Raw genomic sequence first — 16,843 nt, 5'->3', positions numbered from 1 at the left:
GTGGTTTCGTCTAGTTAATGGTTTGTCAGTGTCATCACTCATCAGAGCAATCAGAATCCTTGGAATCAGCAGTGGTCCTCGACCATTTTGTTGACACGCCCTTCCATTTTCGGGAAAGTCTTTGATGACTTTAATCGGGGCTTGGAATGGATCAGGCAAAGTAGAAACGGGGCGAAGAGTGACAAACATCTGATGGTCTATCAAATTTCTATTTCTAGTCTTCGAAGAGGATACAAATCAACATCAGATTTAGTCCCATAGTATTTCTCTTTTAACGTCTCTTTCATAATAAGTAACTTCGAATCGATTTCGAATGGAAAATATTTGCGCAATCGAGGAGTTTTTAAGGTGATAGAGTCGATCAAAAACCTGATAATGAAAGGTCGCCAAGTACAATTCACCTTACCCATAAACACTTTATACAAGTAATTCACAAGGAAAGATATCAGTGATACCGAGTCCAGATGTCTAACAACCTCTCAAGTACTAAAGTCTACGACTCTACGTGAAACTGCAGTCCAGGAAGTCGAATTTACGGTACGAACGTACATGATAGGTACCTATCTAATACGAGGAAAACGTGCTTCGTAGAAACCGATTTATTTTGTTATCTGTCTGTCTTACCTACAAAATTGACCAACCTCATATGAAAGAGTCTAAAGGTTGTCACTGAAAAGAAAAGTGAGCACGGGCCTCTAATTGGCGACATGGGGTGTAACGGATTTTATCACGTTCTCGAAACGACCATCTGAAAAGGGAAAAAACGACTTTGCAAGAATATTTTTTTTGGTATTGGATAGGCAGTGGATATTTGCAATACGAATAAAATGAATTTAGATGACATAACCCAGAAGTTACTCAATCTTCCATCTGGTACGCGAATGTATTTATTCTTGTGATAAAGCTGTTAACAGTAAACATTGTTGTTATACGGAATCGACGCAAAGTAGGGTTGAATATGACACCTCGAGAATTTGTTGGTTTGATGTAAATGAAACAAATTGACTCATGCAACATAAAACTGTAAACGAGAATAAAGAGAAGACATAAATAAAATAACGCACGGGCACAAAGTCCTGAACTTTTTTCTTAGAACGAACATATTTCTCTTTGTTTGTGTTGCGTGTGCATGCGAGTTTTTTCCGGGAAAGCTCACTTCAAATGGAAACATCTAACAATGGCAGTACAGGAAAATAAAAGCTCGCTAACACGTCGCTATTACTATTTTGAAGTAGCTTACTTACAGTCACATAATGAGCGGAGGGCCACACGAATCGCAATAAATTTTAAGCAATCAGAATTTTGGTTTAATTTCTTCAAATTATCATCAACATATATTACTGATATGTATGCATCAAGCGTGTGGGAAAAAAACATTTAAAATGTAACATTACGGATATTTGTTGTTAGCCACATGACACCATTGATGCCAAAGACGAAACAATATTTTTAATATTAAGTTATACTGTATTCGTAAGCATCGTGAAATGAAACGCTAACAATCAAATGATATACAAGTGTGGGTTTTCGAGTTCTTCTTTATTTCTCAAATGTCTTTTTGTTTCGCAGTGACGTATTAGCTGCATTCCTGTAGCAAAAGATTTATCCGTACAAATTTCACACTTAAATCGTTTTTCCGTTGCATGCACGGTATACAGATGATTCCTCATAAGGTATGGACGAGGGAAAACTTTTTCACAAACGGCACAAACACGTTTATTTATTTCCTGTATTTTTGGATGCTTGGTGATACAGCTGCTCTGTTGACACAAATTTCCTTTTATTGAGTTTTTGTCACACGTAGATTTTGAGTAGATTTTTCCGTGTTGTTCACTATTCTGTAAATGAACAAGTTGTTGATGTCGTCTCAAGTTAGGCTTTTCCAAACTTTGTGAGGCGAAATATTGAACATCCGCTGTCTCTGAATCTTCTCCATATTCAAAGAATTGATTGTATTCATCTTTTAACCCATCGGGGTTATCAGTTGTAACAATTTCATCATCACTTTCATTGTTTCCAATCATTGTTTTACTCTGAAAGAGGGTTTTAATAGAGATTCTTCCGTGTTTATCTCTATTTCGAAGATGAGTTTTTTGATGTTTTATCAAGGTATAATTTTCACCAAATGTTCTGTTGCATCTGTCACACTTGTGATTCTTGATACCTAAATGCCTTCTCATATGGCGTTTGAGACTTGCTTTGTGACATAATTTTAAATCACAGATGTGACAGGTCAATGACTTTGAATTGCACGGCAAACGCGTTTCTTGACTTTCATTCACTGCGACTATTTCTGCGCATTTGTTGGACTCATCATTTTTTATTCCATGATAATTTTTCATGTGAATCAAATTTATTGGACTGTTCTGGTCAAAACTATCAATTTTACTTTTGCTATTTTCAAGACTTTGTGAGGCGATGTGTTGAACATCCGTCGCCTCCGGAACATCTTTATTTTCAAAGTATTGCCAGTATTCTGAGGTCATCTTAAGTTAAGTATGTTATATGACTGCGAAATAATAAAAAAAACATACAAAATACATTTCGTCTTCCCGAAGTATTTTTTAAAAATCTACTTCAGAAAGATAATAAAATTGCAAAAAAATAAACATAAGATACTTGAAAGATCGCCAGGTCTTTCTATTCTCTTAATCGTTGTGTCTTCTATAAGAACAGTATGTCAAGTAGTACAAAAGCTGGATATCGAATATATATATATACGGAGGATGAAATCCATTATCTCATGAGGTACGAGGCTAATCTTAAAAGGGCAATAGATAAGCAAACGTGGTGGTTTGATGTGTGAAGCAAACGTAATAAGATATATATTGCACTTCTTTGATAAGGAGCAACTTATCAACAATCATGGCATTCCCACGATTGTTCTAGCGCCCTCAAAGATAATAGCGCGAGCTGCTACTAGTTGTGTTCAAGAACTCAATGAAAAATGTGGAGAATTTCGGTAAAATCAGTTTCAAATATAATAATGCAATCGCGCCATCGCTTTCCGACGTTAAGGACCGTCTCTGAAACGAAACAACAGCGTGACATAGTCAACTTCATGCATCGACTGTCTTTTTATTATTCACATAAGCGACGCCAAAAACTAGAAGCAGGGGGCATCATCGGGATGATAAACCAAAGATTGAGATTAAGTTTTAAATTAAATTAAGATTAGTAAGTCGGTGTTCTCACATCATGCGACGTACCATATAAACAAAGAGAAAACTCATTCATTGATAAAAAAGCGACATTGCATACTATCGTTTTTTCTAGAACATATATATTATAGTCCTTGACAATTTTCCTTGCTGGTATATACAGATATATACTTCGTGAATGTGACTCTGTTTGGTATAATAAACACGTTCCCATACCAGTAAAATTTCACAAATTTGGAATTTGGCACTATGTTTTTCAATCTTTATATGGTGAGGAGCTATGGAAATATAACGACACCTAACTCAAATCTCGCGTCGTCACGTTTGGCTTTTGGGTTTTGATTTTGGGGCTAACAATCTCTTCTGCTCACCATCAGGTTTCATCTAACTTTAAGTTAGAATTGTTTACCACATTTTGTAATATCCGATTTTTCGTTTCAATCAAACATTAAAATGTACAGATAAAATTTTACTCGTTTTTATCAGAGATTTCACAGCGGGCTTTCAAAGAAGCTGAGTTTGGTCACTCACTGGAGAACTGAAGGAGCAACCTCGCCCCATTTAAAAAATAATTTAAATTTTTGAACGGTCCACAGTAGCCTATACACTTATTTAGTTAACCTAATATATTGCTGACATTTGACTAGTCAATCCGGTACGCCAACTCCCATAGACTGATTTTTTTAGTTTGGTGATTTGTTTCATATATATATATATATTATAATATTAATATTGTGTCTATTGCTACAGCGTCTTTAATCATGTGCTCCTGTTTTGTTATATCCCCCATTCAAAGTATGGAAACAGAAGAAAACTTACTAGATTACTAACTTACTAAATGCTATCAAATTCCACTATCTTTCATAATTTCACCGATTGTTGAATTGAACGTGTGTTGAATAACAACGGAAAGCTGGAACGGAGGCGTCTTTTTTCTGTAGCAATCTGCGACACGTTTTGCGGCTTTTTAATTAGAGCAGATTATATTAATTAGAGCAAAAAAATGTCTAGCAGTAATTTGTTTCCCTGTTCTTATCATATTGATTGTTAAGTGCTTTCGCATTATAAATTGCTTTCAAAAGTATTGCATGATTTTGAATCGTGTTGACTGTTTTGTATGCTTGCATTATTTTTCTTGGTTGGGGCAATGACATTAAACAACATGATGCGCAACTCCGGCATTTTTGTCCGAAGATCGTATTCGATAGCACGCTCCAATGCACATACTTGACGAGACGAAAACGAGCGGATGTGTGCTGCTTTCAAGGCGTAGCACGAATGGTGTTCGTGCCTGCTTTGACAGTTGTTGTCGATTTTAATGATATTTTTGAAAGTTGGGGTAAAAAGAAATCGGTAAAAGGTAAGGTGAATACTATTGTTGTATATCACACCCGGGCATCGCACTGTTAAGTACATGTGGGAAAGCCAGCCTTTGTCAAATACTACGAAGTTATTAATTCAGTACGGTACGTAGTTGCCCATTTGCCGAAATTACATATTTACTTACCCGTTATGGTTTCAAATAGTTCATGCACCTCCAGTTAGATTTTTTTAATCAGTGAGGATATATACTCATTGTTGATTGCTGCTCATTGTAACATACTATTACGCATTCACTTTTATTTGCTTATTGAATCAAAGTGTTAACAAGTTCACCTAACATTTCACTCATACCGGTCTATATTGTATAGTCATTAGTCGGTTTAATGTCATTGGTTGGGGGAGCGTATTGCCAAGACGGTATTACAAACCATTTTTCGAATACTGTTTGTGGCGACGATGTTAAACCAGAGCCATTATATATAATATATTATAATGGCTCTGGTTCAGTCGTTGCTCTGGTTAGACCGTAAATGTATACTACTACGGTTAAACCGTAAATATATACTACTATTAGGCCGCGAGCCGAGGCCCTGAAAAACGCCTAGAAAGTGAGTTTTGTAGCGCACATCAGGTAACTACCTGAAAATGATTTTAAAATGTTCCTTAAAAATTTAGTAACAAATATTGCCTTGTTCCCACTTCCAAAAGTTGCACGTTTTACGGAAAAGACGCTTTTACTACAAGAAATATGTGCTGCGATCTGTCCTATATTCTCTACATTTTCGGCAATGAACAATGACTTCTGCATGACGTAACAATTGAATCGAATCAGCTGTTAGCGAGCGGATGAATATTAGTTATTACTGCTCGACCTTGCGTTGAGTTGGGCAGCCTTTCCATAGCCCTGTTTAGTTATTATTAGTTAAGTTATGCTAAGACGTTGTTGAAAAATGTATAAGTAAGTTATTAAACACTTGTAGATCCTTACCACGGATATGGGCCGTGAGACGAAGCCTTGAAAACGCCCAGAAAATAAGTTTCGTAGCGCACATCTGGTAACTAAATAAATTCTTCAGTTTTATGTGAAAATGAACATACTGAACGCATTACAGCTTGTTCTACAATCCTGATGCGAAATTGAATATAAGAGGATCCCGGAAATTCAATAACCATAAGTTTACAACACATCAGAACTATGCAATTCGAGAGCCCTACAGCACACTGACACAAATGTATTCTTGTAATGTTTTGCCTGACCAAAATCGGACTTCCTCAGTCAATCATCATTTATTAGGTAGATTATGAAAAATATTGCATACATGTAACCAACAACAAAAAATACTTTAATTGTGTGACAGGAGTCGCGAGTGACCTCGAAAGCAGCGACACCAACAACGCTGATTCACATAAGCAAATAAATTTTAGGTAATAACCACAAGCAGTTTACAACAAGAAAAGCAAAAAAAGCTACATCAATTTTATAGAAGCTATCAAACGTATTTATTTTTAAGCAATGAAGTCACAAATTAACATCGTGAGCACGAAAACACAATTAAATCAGTTATTTCTCACTTAGAAATTTACCGGAAAAGTCAAGAAAATTAAATGAATGTACAATATGTACATAACATAGTGAACAGAAATATTACAATTAGTCTTTTTTTAGTTTATGTGGTTATGTATTTGAACAAAGGCAATATTATTTTCAAAAACAGGACTACGACACTAACAAATGTCCGAAAACAAAAACAAATAAATGATACTATCTATGAAATCAACTGCAATATCTAATTCACTTTTTTCTGAATTGTTTTCGAAATCCACTATCTCGAAAATCGACTTTTCCTCTATAAGTGTACTGTGATTTTTGTAGTCAATACAAAAACAAAAATCTGTGCAATTTAAGTTGATTTTGGCACAATTGCATAAATTATTTTGACACTATTTTTCTTACACTTGCAGTTTGCCAACTCAAGAACTGATTTGAGGGCCACATGCTTCTTCAGTGAATCATTGTTGGGTGAAAGAGTATAATCCTTATGTTTGCCAGTTTTAAATAGACGTGCCCTGGTATCATTTACATCCTTCATATCCTCTTCATACAGTGAACAAACAAATTCCCCAGCGTTTTTTATTAATGCCTCGTTAACCTCAAAAGATCTTCTTAGTTGAAAAAAAAAATGAATTGAAAACCTCAATGAAGTCTTCAACATGAGTTTGATGGGCAGTTCCAATTGCAAAAAAGTGCTAAAGTATTTCATTATGAACAGCTGTTTCCATTATTATGATTCTCATATACCTTTACGCTTCAAGACTTCTTGTTTAAACCATTTTATAGCACTGATAGCAGCAGGGATTAGAGCCTGCGTTAGGTCGGATAGGTGGAACATTGCCGTTTTCTTTTGTAGTACAGTATCTAAAATGAGGAAGAAAATCATATTTGGAACAGCATGAGTGTAAAAATACCACTAAATACTAACTAATACCTTGAATACATAATGCATTTTATCTGATGTACTCAATGAGCGTATATATGCTGATTGCATGTAGTAGGCTACAGTCCAGCAGTGTTTGCATACCATTACTAGACTATATCTACACTAAATTTTGATATATCACAGTCTGAAAGGCCCTATGACAGTATGAGTATGGACTATAGACTATATTTTAAAACATCAACTGTCTGTCTACAACTTGATTTCTCACCTCTCAATCGTTTCCAATGCTACTTTTTTTTTCATTCCGGCATAACTTATCATTGCTTCCCAGGTTCTTGTCGACTCTATGAATTTAGATTTACCAACCGACATTAGTAAAATTGATTATTTTCTTCTCTTTCACACGACCGTACATTACAGAAACAGCCATTAATTTCTATTTCCAAATATGCTGTGGCCTATATAGTAGTATAAGTCTGCTGAATAGTCAAGAAGAGTCATTAAATTAATCATAAACATTTCATGCAAGCCAGAAAATATCGTTGTTTGTGACATATTATTGTAGGTCTAGCCTTCCTTGGAGTTACCGCACCTTACCTATTTAACAACGTCTTATGAGCTAGTGCTCAACTAAAATTGCTATTTATGGTAAGGATATACAAGTGTTTAATATCTTACTTATACTCTTCAACACCTCCTTAGAATAACTGAACTAATAATAAATGAAAAAAACTATGGAAAGGCTACTCAACGCACGAGCAGTAGTACATCTGATATTCATCCGACCACTGGGGATCCACCTACAGATGACTAATTTGATTGTTACGTCATGCAGAAGTCAGGGTTCATTGGCGCATGATACCGGAAAAGCAGAGAAATAGGACAGATGGTAAAACATATTTATTGTAGTAAAAGCGTCTTTTCTGTAAAACGTGCAACTTTTGGAAGTGAGAACAAGGCAATATTTGTTACTAAATTTCTAAGAAACATTTTAAAAGCATTTTCAGGTAGTTACCTTATGTGCGCAACGAAACTGAAAGATAAATGGCCTCGGCTCGCGGCCTATATGGTTAAACTAACATTACATAACTTTAGTCACTATAATTGACACAGGCGTGAACATATGGGATATGATTTACATATTTATCCCGGGGTAGATTCTTGATTTCGCCGGATTTAATGAAGTTCATTATTTTTTACTCCCTGAACATGATCTTGTTCTGCATGTACGTCCGTAAGTTTTGGACCTTACTTGAGGATTTGTTTCATCCCCTGATTCTATAATAGGTTTTATTTGTTTCGTTTTTATCAATTCATTTACCATGTATTATGCTGATTATGGAATCGAAATAAACTTATACTGTTCTTTTATATATCAGACTCAAAGCAGGGCGAAAACTCGTGGTGTTGTGAATTTTTCTGGGTCAAAGGTTGAGAAAAATATCCGCATGAACATTGTATTGAATATTTCAATTGTAGATACAGCTGCACTCGTAATTCTGTACTTACGAAGTTAGTTTTAGTTGTGAATGTGTTCATTAGGCGTTCGCAATTCCTTACGAATGTGTGGCTGACATCTACTGTGATTTGAAATAGTGAAAACTACGAGAAGCCAATTCAATCTGTTGACTGCCGTCTGGGTCGGACGTGTTTTTGTTGCTCTGTTAGATTAGATGAAAGATCAATCAATGCTGTTGGACTGAGAATGCTACGCGCTGTGTGTTTCGGTATTTACTATTAGATTTGTATCTCGTGATATCAACATGATCAAGGCCCATCCGCCGGAATTAAAGAAGTTTATGGATAAAAGATTGGATTTAAAGTTTGTGTTTGGCAGTCGTCGGGTGCGGTCGCATTTTTGAACCACGCAGAAAGATTAGATTGACAACAATGAACCAGCACTTAAGGAATATCAACAAGTAAAGGCCGAAATATGAAATTACATGGCAGCATAAAGGCAACATACGGACATCATAACAGAATCGAAAGATGAATACAACAGGGATTGATTCAGATATTTTATTTTGTGACAAAGAGTATGATATACTGCTATTTCTAGAAATTCCGCTTGAATACTGAGTATTCAACTATATATGTGTAAATAGTTTGCAGTGTAACATTCTTAAACATTCATTTAGTGGCATATTTTTGATTTGTTCTCTCTGTGTGTATACCGGTACTGTTTTAACAATGTTGGCCACGTCAATGTATCAATTAGGCTACAGACCTGCTCACGTGTGATTAGTGTTTTTCCTAATAATTGCTTTTATGAGTGTCCGCACACCGAATTTGCCGCCATGGTTTTGCGTTTGTTTGTATATGAAACCACTTATCACCTTTTCCGCAATGCCCAATCTAGCAATCAGTGTAATTTTTCATGGCTTGGTTTTTCTTAAAGCTTTCATGGCTTCATGAGTATGACTATCGTCGCAAATTTATTACATTCCACTCCCCACATTATCTTTGCATGAGGTTGTAGGTATTGGTCATTATCAACGTAATTGTTGAAAGAGAGTACAACAGCACGAAAGTTTATTACTATCGTGTATTTTGTTTTTTAAGTTTGGCCCAAGCCTCATTTAATTGCGCTTGTGTTTTTGTGTGCGTGCTGGTGGGCAGGCACATGAGATACTTCATGTTTTAAACTTTTTTGTAGGTTTTGCTTGCCCTCCAGAATTCTCCATTTTAAATTTAGGTTTGTTATGGAGTTTTCGAAATAAACTATCTATCTATCTAAACATAGTTCTGTGGTAGTTTACCACTGTCGCAACTGCAGAACTGAGAAGTTGCTACCAGCTACGGTATGTCCGAGCAAGAAAGGGCTGCTCGCGGAAGACGAGCCAATGAAATCAGGCTAAATGCTATACGACAAAAAGTGGAAAGAAATGCAGTTGAAAAATCGCAAATAAAGAATTCTCTTATTACATTGGTAAGACTGTACGATGTCTCTTCTTCTTTACACACATATTCTGTAACATTATCTATTTTATTTTATCACATTCAATCACGGGAGAGGATGGCAGCTTTTCAGCTTTTTGTTTTTTAAACCCTCCTTTCGAAACTTTGTCTCATTTTTCACCGTTTCAGTATGCAGGCATGTTACCTGTTACAGTGTTATGCCAAATCTCGATTCAAACATTTTTTACCAAACAGAGACAAAACAAAATATTTTCTTTTTTGTTTCACAGGATGGCGAGAATAAATCATCCACACATATAAGGTTTTCAGACTCCGATGACAGTGATAGTGCGACGATTGAAGGAGAAAAATCAAAACCAAAAAAACGAAATTTTGATGATGTTCTGGGTTTTGTTGATGGCGATTCATCAGAAAATGAAATAGAAATTAAACCTCAATTTCAAGGAAAACATGGAGAAAAATTACTTGAGCTACAATCTGGGTAAATATTGATCTTAATTACGGGCTTCAGAACAAATAGACAAATACTGATATTTCAAAATGTTTGATTGAATATATTTCAAAGAAAGAGGCACTGGAATCTAATCACAGTTTGAAGCAATAATATGGGATGACACAAAAAATGGAACCCAGGCCAATTGGAACACATTATATGGCAGTGGTTCTCAACCTTTTATGACTCGTGGCCCACTTTCGGAGGCTTTTAGCACTCATGGCCCCCACTTTAATATTCCAGAGGTATTAAAAGGGTTATTTTCATTGGTAGATTCCAAATCCCAATATGTTAAAACAATTTGCACAAAAGAGAGCGAAAACACCCTGCGAAATAACCTTGTTGAGCAGCAAACTGGGAAAAACTGTGAGATTTCTTTTAAAATGAAAAGTAAATTCAGATTTCAGCCCATCCTTGTGGCCCCCCTCCAACTCCTCTGTGGCCCCCTTAGGGGGCCGAGGGCCCCCGGTTGAGAACCGCTGTTATATGGATTCCAATTTTTTGGGATTCACTATTGCAAAAGCTCTGTTTGAATAAAAAGTTATTGGAGTTTAAAACTCAAAAAAGAAAATGGCTTTTTCAATTTTTGCTGTTCTGGATTGAAGCTCTCTATCTATTTCCAAGAAAATAAGATAGATGATATACAACAGTGGCTCTCAAACAGTTGGGCGTAGCCAATTTTTTAAGCGTTCGTGAAGCTGATTAAAAATAAAAATATTTGTCCAATTTGATCTTGTCCACCTTATTTTGGATGTTTGCATTTGTTTATTTACGTTCCATCCACATTTTTTTCAACGTGTTTTTTGAATAACACATACTTTCGCCCTACTATCTTGAGGAAGTGTGCGATTGCACCACCCGGGTTAACTGACTTGCTTGAAGCTGTAATTTGAACAAAACCTTTTTCAATTTCACTCTCTCCAGTCTTCAGTATGAAATAGATTTGAGTTAATTTTATATATACAGTTATACATGTGATTCATATTAAATTGTCTATATACAACTCATTTCCTTTAAGAAAAGTTTTTATTTTTAGATATGGTAATGATAAAAGGTTTAAGTTGGATAAAAGATTTGCTGAAGAACACAGTGATAATGATGAAGGAATTGATATAGCTTTTTCTGTCAAGAAGGATACTGGTAAGCCCTGTAGCATGTTAAAGTTTATCATTTGAAAGCCTTCTGTTATTGCTGTTGTCAGTGTTCTTTCTTTATATGTGTTGCCAAAAATGAGATGAATTTCCTAATCTATTCTCAGCGACAATATTCCCAGCAAATTTTTTCTTCTCTCACTTTAGGCAATATCACTTGTTGTGGATCATTAAATTGATGTGAAATTTCAGTTTATTGGCAATGAATTTGAGTTGGACATTCTCCAGTTATTTTATAGCATTCAAAGAATTGCGTTAATACCCTAGAAAACTATAAAAGTTGAAAACTCCTATATAGGTTGTGATTTCCTTTTTTGCTCTGGAGGATTGTCCAAAATGAATATATTTTTCAACATAACTATTCCAAAGTTCCAAAGAAGTTTTGACTGATCTGCTCGGGGTCTTTTTATAATCCTCTGATTATCACTGAAATTTCTATACTAAAGGCGTTTCAGGTACTTCTTGTTGGAATTTCCTCAGGTCTGAATTTTTACTTTATACTTCATTCTATGAAAAAAAATTTGGTCAGTCAATATATTTTACTCGCCTTCAAAAAGATTTTTTTTCAATTATTCAGAAGTTCAACAGAACTTAAAGTTGTTAAATCAAGTCATTGGTCGCAATGTTGCCGATGACAAATCTAAAAAGAAATCTGAAAAATTTATTGACGTATCTTCAAGAAGATATGATCCATTCAAGGGTGAACATTTGGAGGTCAAGCCTGAAAAGTAAGTATTCTACTTTTAGAATCTGGAATTCTTAATCAGCGGTGGGACTCAAATTTTAAGAAAACAAAATACAATCAAAAGTTTTCACAAACATTGCTAAAGTTACAAGTATTTGTTTAGGCTGCTTCTTATAATTGATTTACTGTATTAGATTAGATCGACGCATTCAATTAAGATATGCTCTGTCTTTTTCTTTTGCCATGGCCATCCCTAGCAACACTGTTAAATTCTTGTACACTCTTGTAGGAAAGAGATCGCGCCACCAAAAAAGAAGAAAAAGAAAAAAAGAGAAGAACCAGCAGTACCTGTTACAGAAGTTGATCCGAATAAGTTCTATGAAACGTCTACAACTGTTCTAAAAGATGCATTTGCCTCTAAGTCAGAACATGTATGTGAGCAATAGAGAAATATCAATAGATTGGTCATTTCTCATTTGTATTATATTTCACTTTGCTATTATATTACGTAGTTTGCAAAAGCTGAGCCTTGTTGCAATATTTTAGAATATGTACATTATGAAGTTATATTAATTGTCAATTGTCATACTATTAGATGTTTTTTTTTATTATAATAATGCAGAGTAAAATTGTTTGTATTCTGAATACCACAAAAGAGAAGGTGCAGCCTGTCGTCTTTTGGTATTGGCTGTAAGTCTAGTTTTTCGTTCAATCTATCAATATTCTCGTTCTACAGAAAGAAGTGGATACAACTGCTAAACAGGAAACTGAGCCATTTTCATTTCTTGCTATGTTGGGAAGAAATAATGACAATGTTGAAGAAAAAGGAAATAATGATAAGCCATATGAAGAAATGGATGTGGAAGGTGTGTGATGTGAAAAATAGTTTTGTCAATATTACACAATGCATATTGTATAGCAATATGAAGCATTACAATGATTGTAAATATGAGTAAGAAAAAGTATAAATAAATTCACTTATAACATGGAAAATAGAATAAAAAATGAGCACATTTGATACACCTGACTACATATGTTGTTCTTAGACTTCTCTATCAATGAAATATGATTTATACTTTATCGTTTTAGATTCTCGTTTTCGTATGACTTCAACAATGAAGAAAAATGTTCCAACATTAATGAATAAATTTCGGTATGATAGCAGTGATACTGAGGAGGAAATGGAAGATGATGATAACGAGAATGAAATTAATGAAAACAATTTCGAAGAATTAAAAGGTTGGGTTTATGTACCAGATCTATTGATTTCAGGATTTCTGTGATCAAATAGTTTGTATTCTGTAATTTTACCTATTTATTACTTTCCATTTTGAAATATATAAAGGAATCTATTTTTTGTTTGTCCGAAAAATGCAAGATAGTCCCGACTCTGAGGTGAATATCCACAATTTGAAAAAATCACTGTCATTATGGAGTTGGGTTGGTGTTATCCCAGATAAATTGAATTGACAGGAAGGGGGATTTTATATGGTGTTGGTATCACTGATGATTGAACTGTATATTTCACCTGACTACTTTAGTGTCACACCATCTTTTGGCATAGGCTGCCCGATTTGTTAGACCAGTGGTTTACAACCGTCTTAATGGAGCGGAATCCCAGTGGACATTCTGTAGGCTAGCTGGGCTCTGTGCAATAGTTTCATTTAATTGTCTAAGTTGTATAAATTATAAAAATTATGGTAATTTAAATTGAATTAATTATGGTAAGCTTTCCCATCAGTACCAGCATTCCTCAACTTGAATAACTAAGTTTTTTATGTGTTCACTTCAGATTCTAATATATCAACTGAAAATTTGAAATCAAATTTTCAACATCCGAGTACATTCTTTATGACGTCACCTTCTGATACTCGTATTACGGAGGGAATCAAATTATTTTGTTGGAATAAATCATTTGAACAAGTTCGGAACGAGTGGTTGGAAGTCAAAGACACTTTAATAAAGGTAAATGATGAATTAACCATTTTGTAATAATGGAAGGTATTTGGCTCAACCTGGAATTTGTAGGGAACAAGGTTTCCTCTGTACCGCTGTTCACTTGTTCGAGTTTGCAGTTTCCAATCTCGCTACTTGATGATCAATTGTGAGATCGCTGGAATCTATGCCATCTCAGAGTGTAATCCAGGTAACTGCTTTTCGACTTGACTTCCAGCACTATCTCTGCCTACGTATTTAAAATCGCTTGTCATTTCAGTGCGGATTATCGGCATGGGTTTGCAGGTGCAATTTTTGTTTGGGATAATTATGTTCAACGGGATTCCTAAACTTCCCGCCATTAGTGGCAGCTTGTTTATAAAGGTTTCCCCATCTCCGCAATACATATTAATGAAACCATTAACCAATTTCCCACCCGGCCTGAACTGGTAGTAAGAGGGAGAGACTGGTTGGCTATATGATTCCTTTCTTTTCTCTGTATAAATATTACCCTAAATCCTATCATCTAGGATTTCTTCTTTACTTTTATGAGTATGATTATCCTAATATAGTATTGTTGTTGTTTCAGGATTATAAAAAGAAACATCGAGATGCGAAACGTAAAGAGAAAAAAGCGAAATATGAATCTAAACTTATTGTTTCTACAACAAGTGAAACGTGATATTGGTTGAGATTCCACTCTAGACATCCAAACGCGGAATCGATTGTGTGAGGGTTATTAGATTCCTGAATTCAGTGGTCAGAGTGGTGTGGTTTACTGAATAGAAAGCTGAATGTAGTCTGCAACATTTGGTGTTGTATGGGATCGTTTTCAGGCTATGCTTTATGCTTTACAAAAGCGAATCTAAGCATTATGCTTGGAATCTTAAATAAGATCAATTATTTCATATTCCACCTTTGGGAAAGTTCCCAACTTCAAACGAGGTCATTTTCCCAATATGCCAAATATAAGTTGAATGACAGTTTGCCATGCAACAATGCATGGGTACAGCATCTTCTTTCTGTATGTATTCTGAGGTCTGTGGAATGATTCCTGGTATTGTTACTTCCCTCCTTTCTTCCTTCCTTCCTTTTGTGAACCTTTCTTGATTTTTTGTTGCCATGGAGAGCTTAATGGGAAAAATTTCCAAACATATTGTTGGGAAGATGGTTGAAAAAGAAATACACAAGTTGGTGCTTTTTTATTAAAAAAGGTGTTTTGACCAGGTAACTTTGCCAAATTCGCAAATGTGTTCATTGGAATTCTTTGCCATTCTGTAAAAGAGGTTACTGGCTCGGTAGTCGCCGAATGTCATGATATGAAAGGTTTATTGTAGAGCGTGTTAACATATTCGGAGTGAAAAGTAGAAAACCAAGAGATGTATTGCATGATCGCCTGAGTAATGTGGCGTCTAAGAGTTTTTATCAATCGAAGATTTCGTTTTTTGTAACACTGGTTTTCTCGGGCAATGACTAGAACGGAGATTGCTGAACTTTTCAATGAGTTGGTCAAAAGTCTTATTTTTTATTGTGGTTGCGAGTGGTAGATATTCAAATTCTGTATCAATGACAAACTTGCTGTTGCATCTTTTCTGCGAGTATTTCAAAGCCTTATTTTTTTGGTATAGTGTAGTTTTAAGCTTATCACTTTTATCAGGACTACGCCAATTTATCTGAGTACGAAAACTCTGGTTCGCACGCATTTGAATTGCCGAGAAATGTTTATGATAATGCGTCAAATTTTTTCATAGTTTATTTAGACTCCATAATTCGATGAACGGGCGATAAAATAATTAATAAAAACTAATAAATGAAAACTGATTATGTAATATTTCAAAAGAATTCTGAAGGGGATTATACGCTTTGAGAGAAGTATGTTCTTCGTTCGCATCAAAGTCGCTACTACTTGGCTCCATTATTCCAGATTTCTGCAGCCTTTAATTTAAATGAATAAAAATTTGTTTTCCGAGGGCTTTGTATGCGGGGAAAAGAATAAGCCTCAAAGTAACATTTTCCCGTATACTCGCAAAATCACCCTGCAATCATAGATCACACACCTACGATGGTATTCGCTTTAAATTATTCATAGTCCAGCGACATACAGAATTGAGAAAAAAATTAACAGGAATTTTTCTGGGGGAGTCGCGGGTTTTCAGACAGCGATACCCAAGGTTCAATGTCTAATTAAATTTGTAAGATCGGAAATTTTAGAACACTGTTATCATTGGTTAGTATGGCTTTGGCAGCTGAACCACCAACAGCATCATCTACTAGACGCAAAAGGTTTTAAGAGAATCGAACTGTAAATGCAAACGGTTTTAAGAGAATCGAACTGTAAATGTTACATGGCAACATCTGTAATCGAACCCAACAGATAACTTATGGGCCCCGTTTGGCCAGACAAACAAAGTTCAGAAATGCTGAAATAACACGACAAGCCGCTGGGTGGGACCAAAGCTAGGATCGATATTGGGTTCTAATAACCCATTGAGATGGTGTAAGTTAGTTTGCGAGTGTTCATGTACTCCAGGACGTGGATAAAGAAATACTTGTAGATCAGATTGACTTGGCACATGCAGTCGCCCGGAAGAGATAAAGAAGTCGTAGGGTTGGGTACTGCTGTCTTCACTATGTACACCAAACATTAAATTGGTTAACTATTACCTACATATATCCGTCCTGAACTAGGAAGCGGTTGAGAGGCTGTGGTTCTCCATGCGGATAAGTCGTCTTACTGA

General features: G+C 35.4%; 1 protein-coding gene and 1 long non-coding RNA gene across 3 annotated transcripts in view; both read left to right on the top strand.

The window, feature by feature from the left end:
* Positions 1-16,843, top strand: part of LOC144422777 (uncharacterized) — a 124,100-nt gene that overhangs the window by 19,041 nt on the left and 88,216 nt on the right. The gene's annotated exons all lie outside the window — the stretch shown is intronic.
* Positions 8,041-15,921, top strand: LOC120344204 (uncharacterized). The gene is made up of 9 exons (XM_078112973.1): positions 8,041-9,851; positions 10,111-10,322; positions 11,371-11,474; positions 12,063-12,213; positions 12,460-12,601; positions 12,907-13,036; positions 13,260-13,409; positions 13,963-14,135; positions 14,695-15,921. The coding sequence occupies exons 1-9, from the start codon at positions 9,726-9,728 to the stop codon at positions 14,785-14,787; spliced, it is 1,281 nt and encodes a 426-aa protein (XP_077969099.1). The 5' UTR covers positions 8,041-9,725; the 3' UTR covers positions 14,788-15,921.

This window comes from Styela clava, chromosome 5, assembly GCF_964204865.1.
Source record: "Styela clava chromosome 5, kaStyClav1.hap1.2, whole genome shotgun sequence".
Lineage (NCBI taxonomy): Eukaryota > Metazoa > Chordata > Ascidiacea > Stolidobranchia > Styelidae > Styela > Styela clava.
This window is presented reverse-complemented; position numbering and strand designations above follow the sequence as displayed.

Coding starts and splice junctions, on each gene's coding strand:
- LOC120344204 (XM_078112973.1), top strand. CDS start 9,726: ATGTCCGAGCAAGAAAGGGCTGCTCGCGGAAGACGAGCCAATGAAATC. Junction 13,037..13,259: donor TGAAGAAATGGATGTGGAAG/GTGTGTGATGTG, acceptor TTATCGTTTTAG/ATTCTCGTTTTCGTATGACT. Junction 13,410..13,962: donor CAATTTCGAAGAATTAAAAG/GTTGGGTTTATG, acceptor TGTTCACTTCAG/ATTCTAATATATCAACTGAA.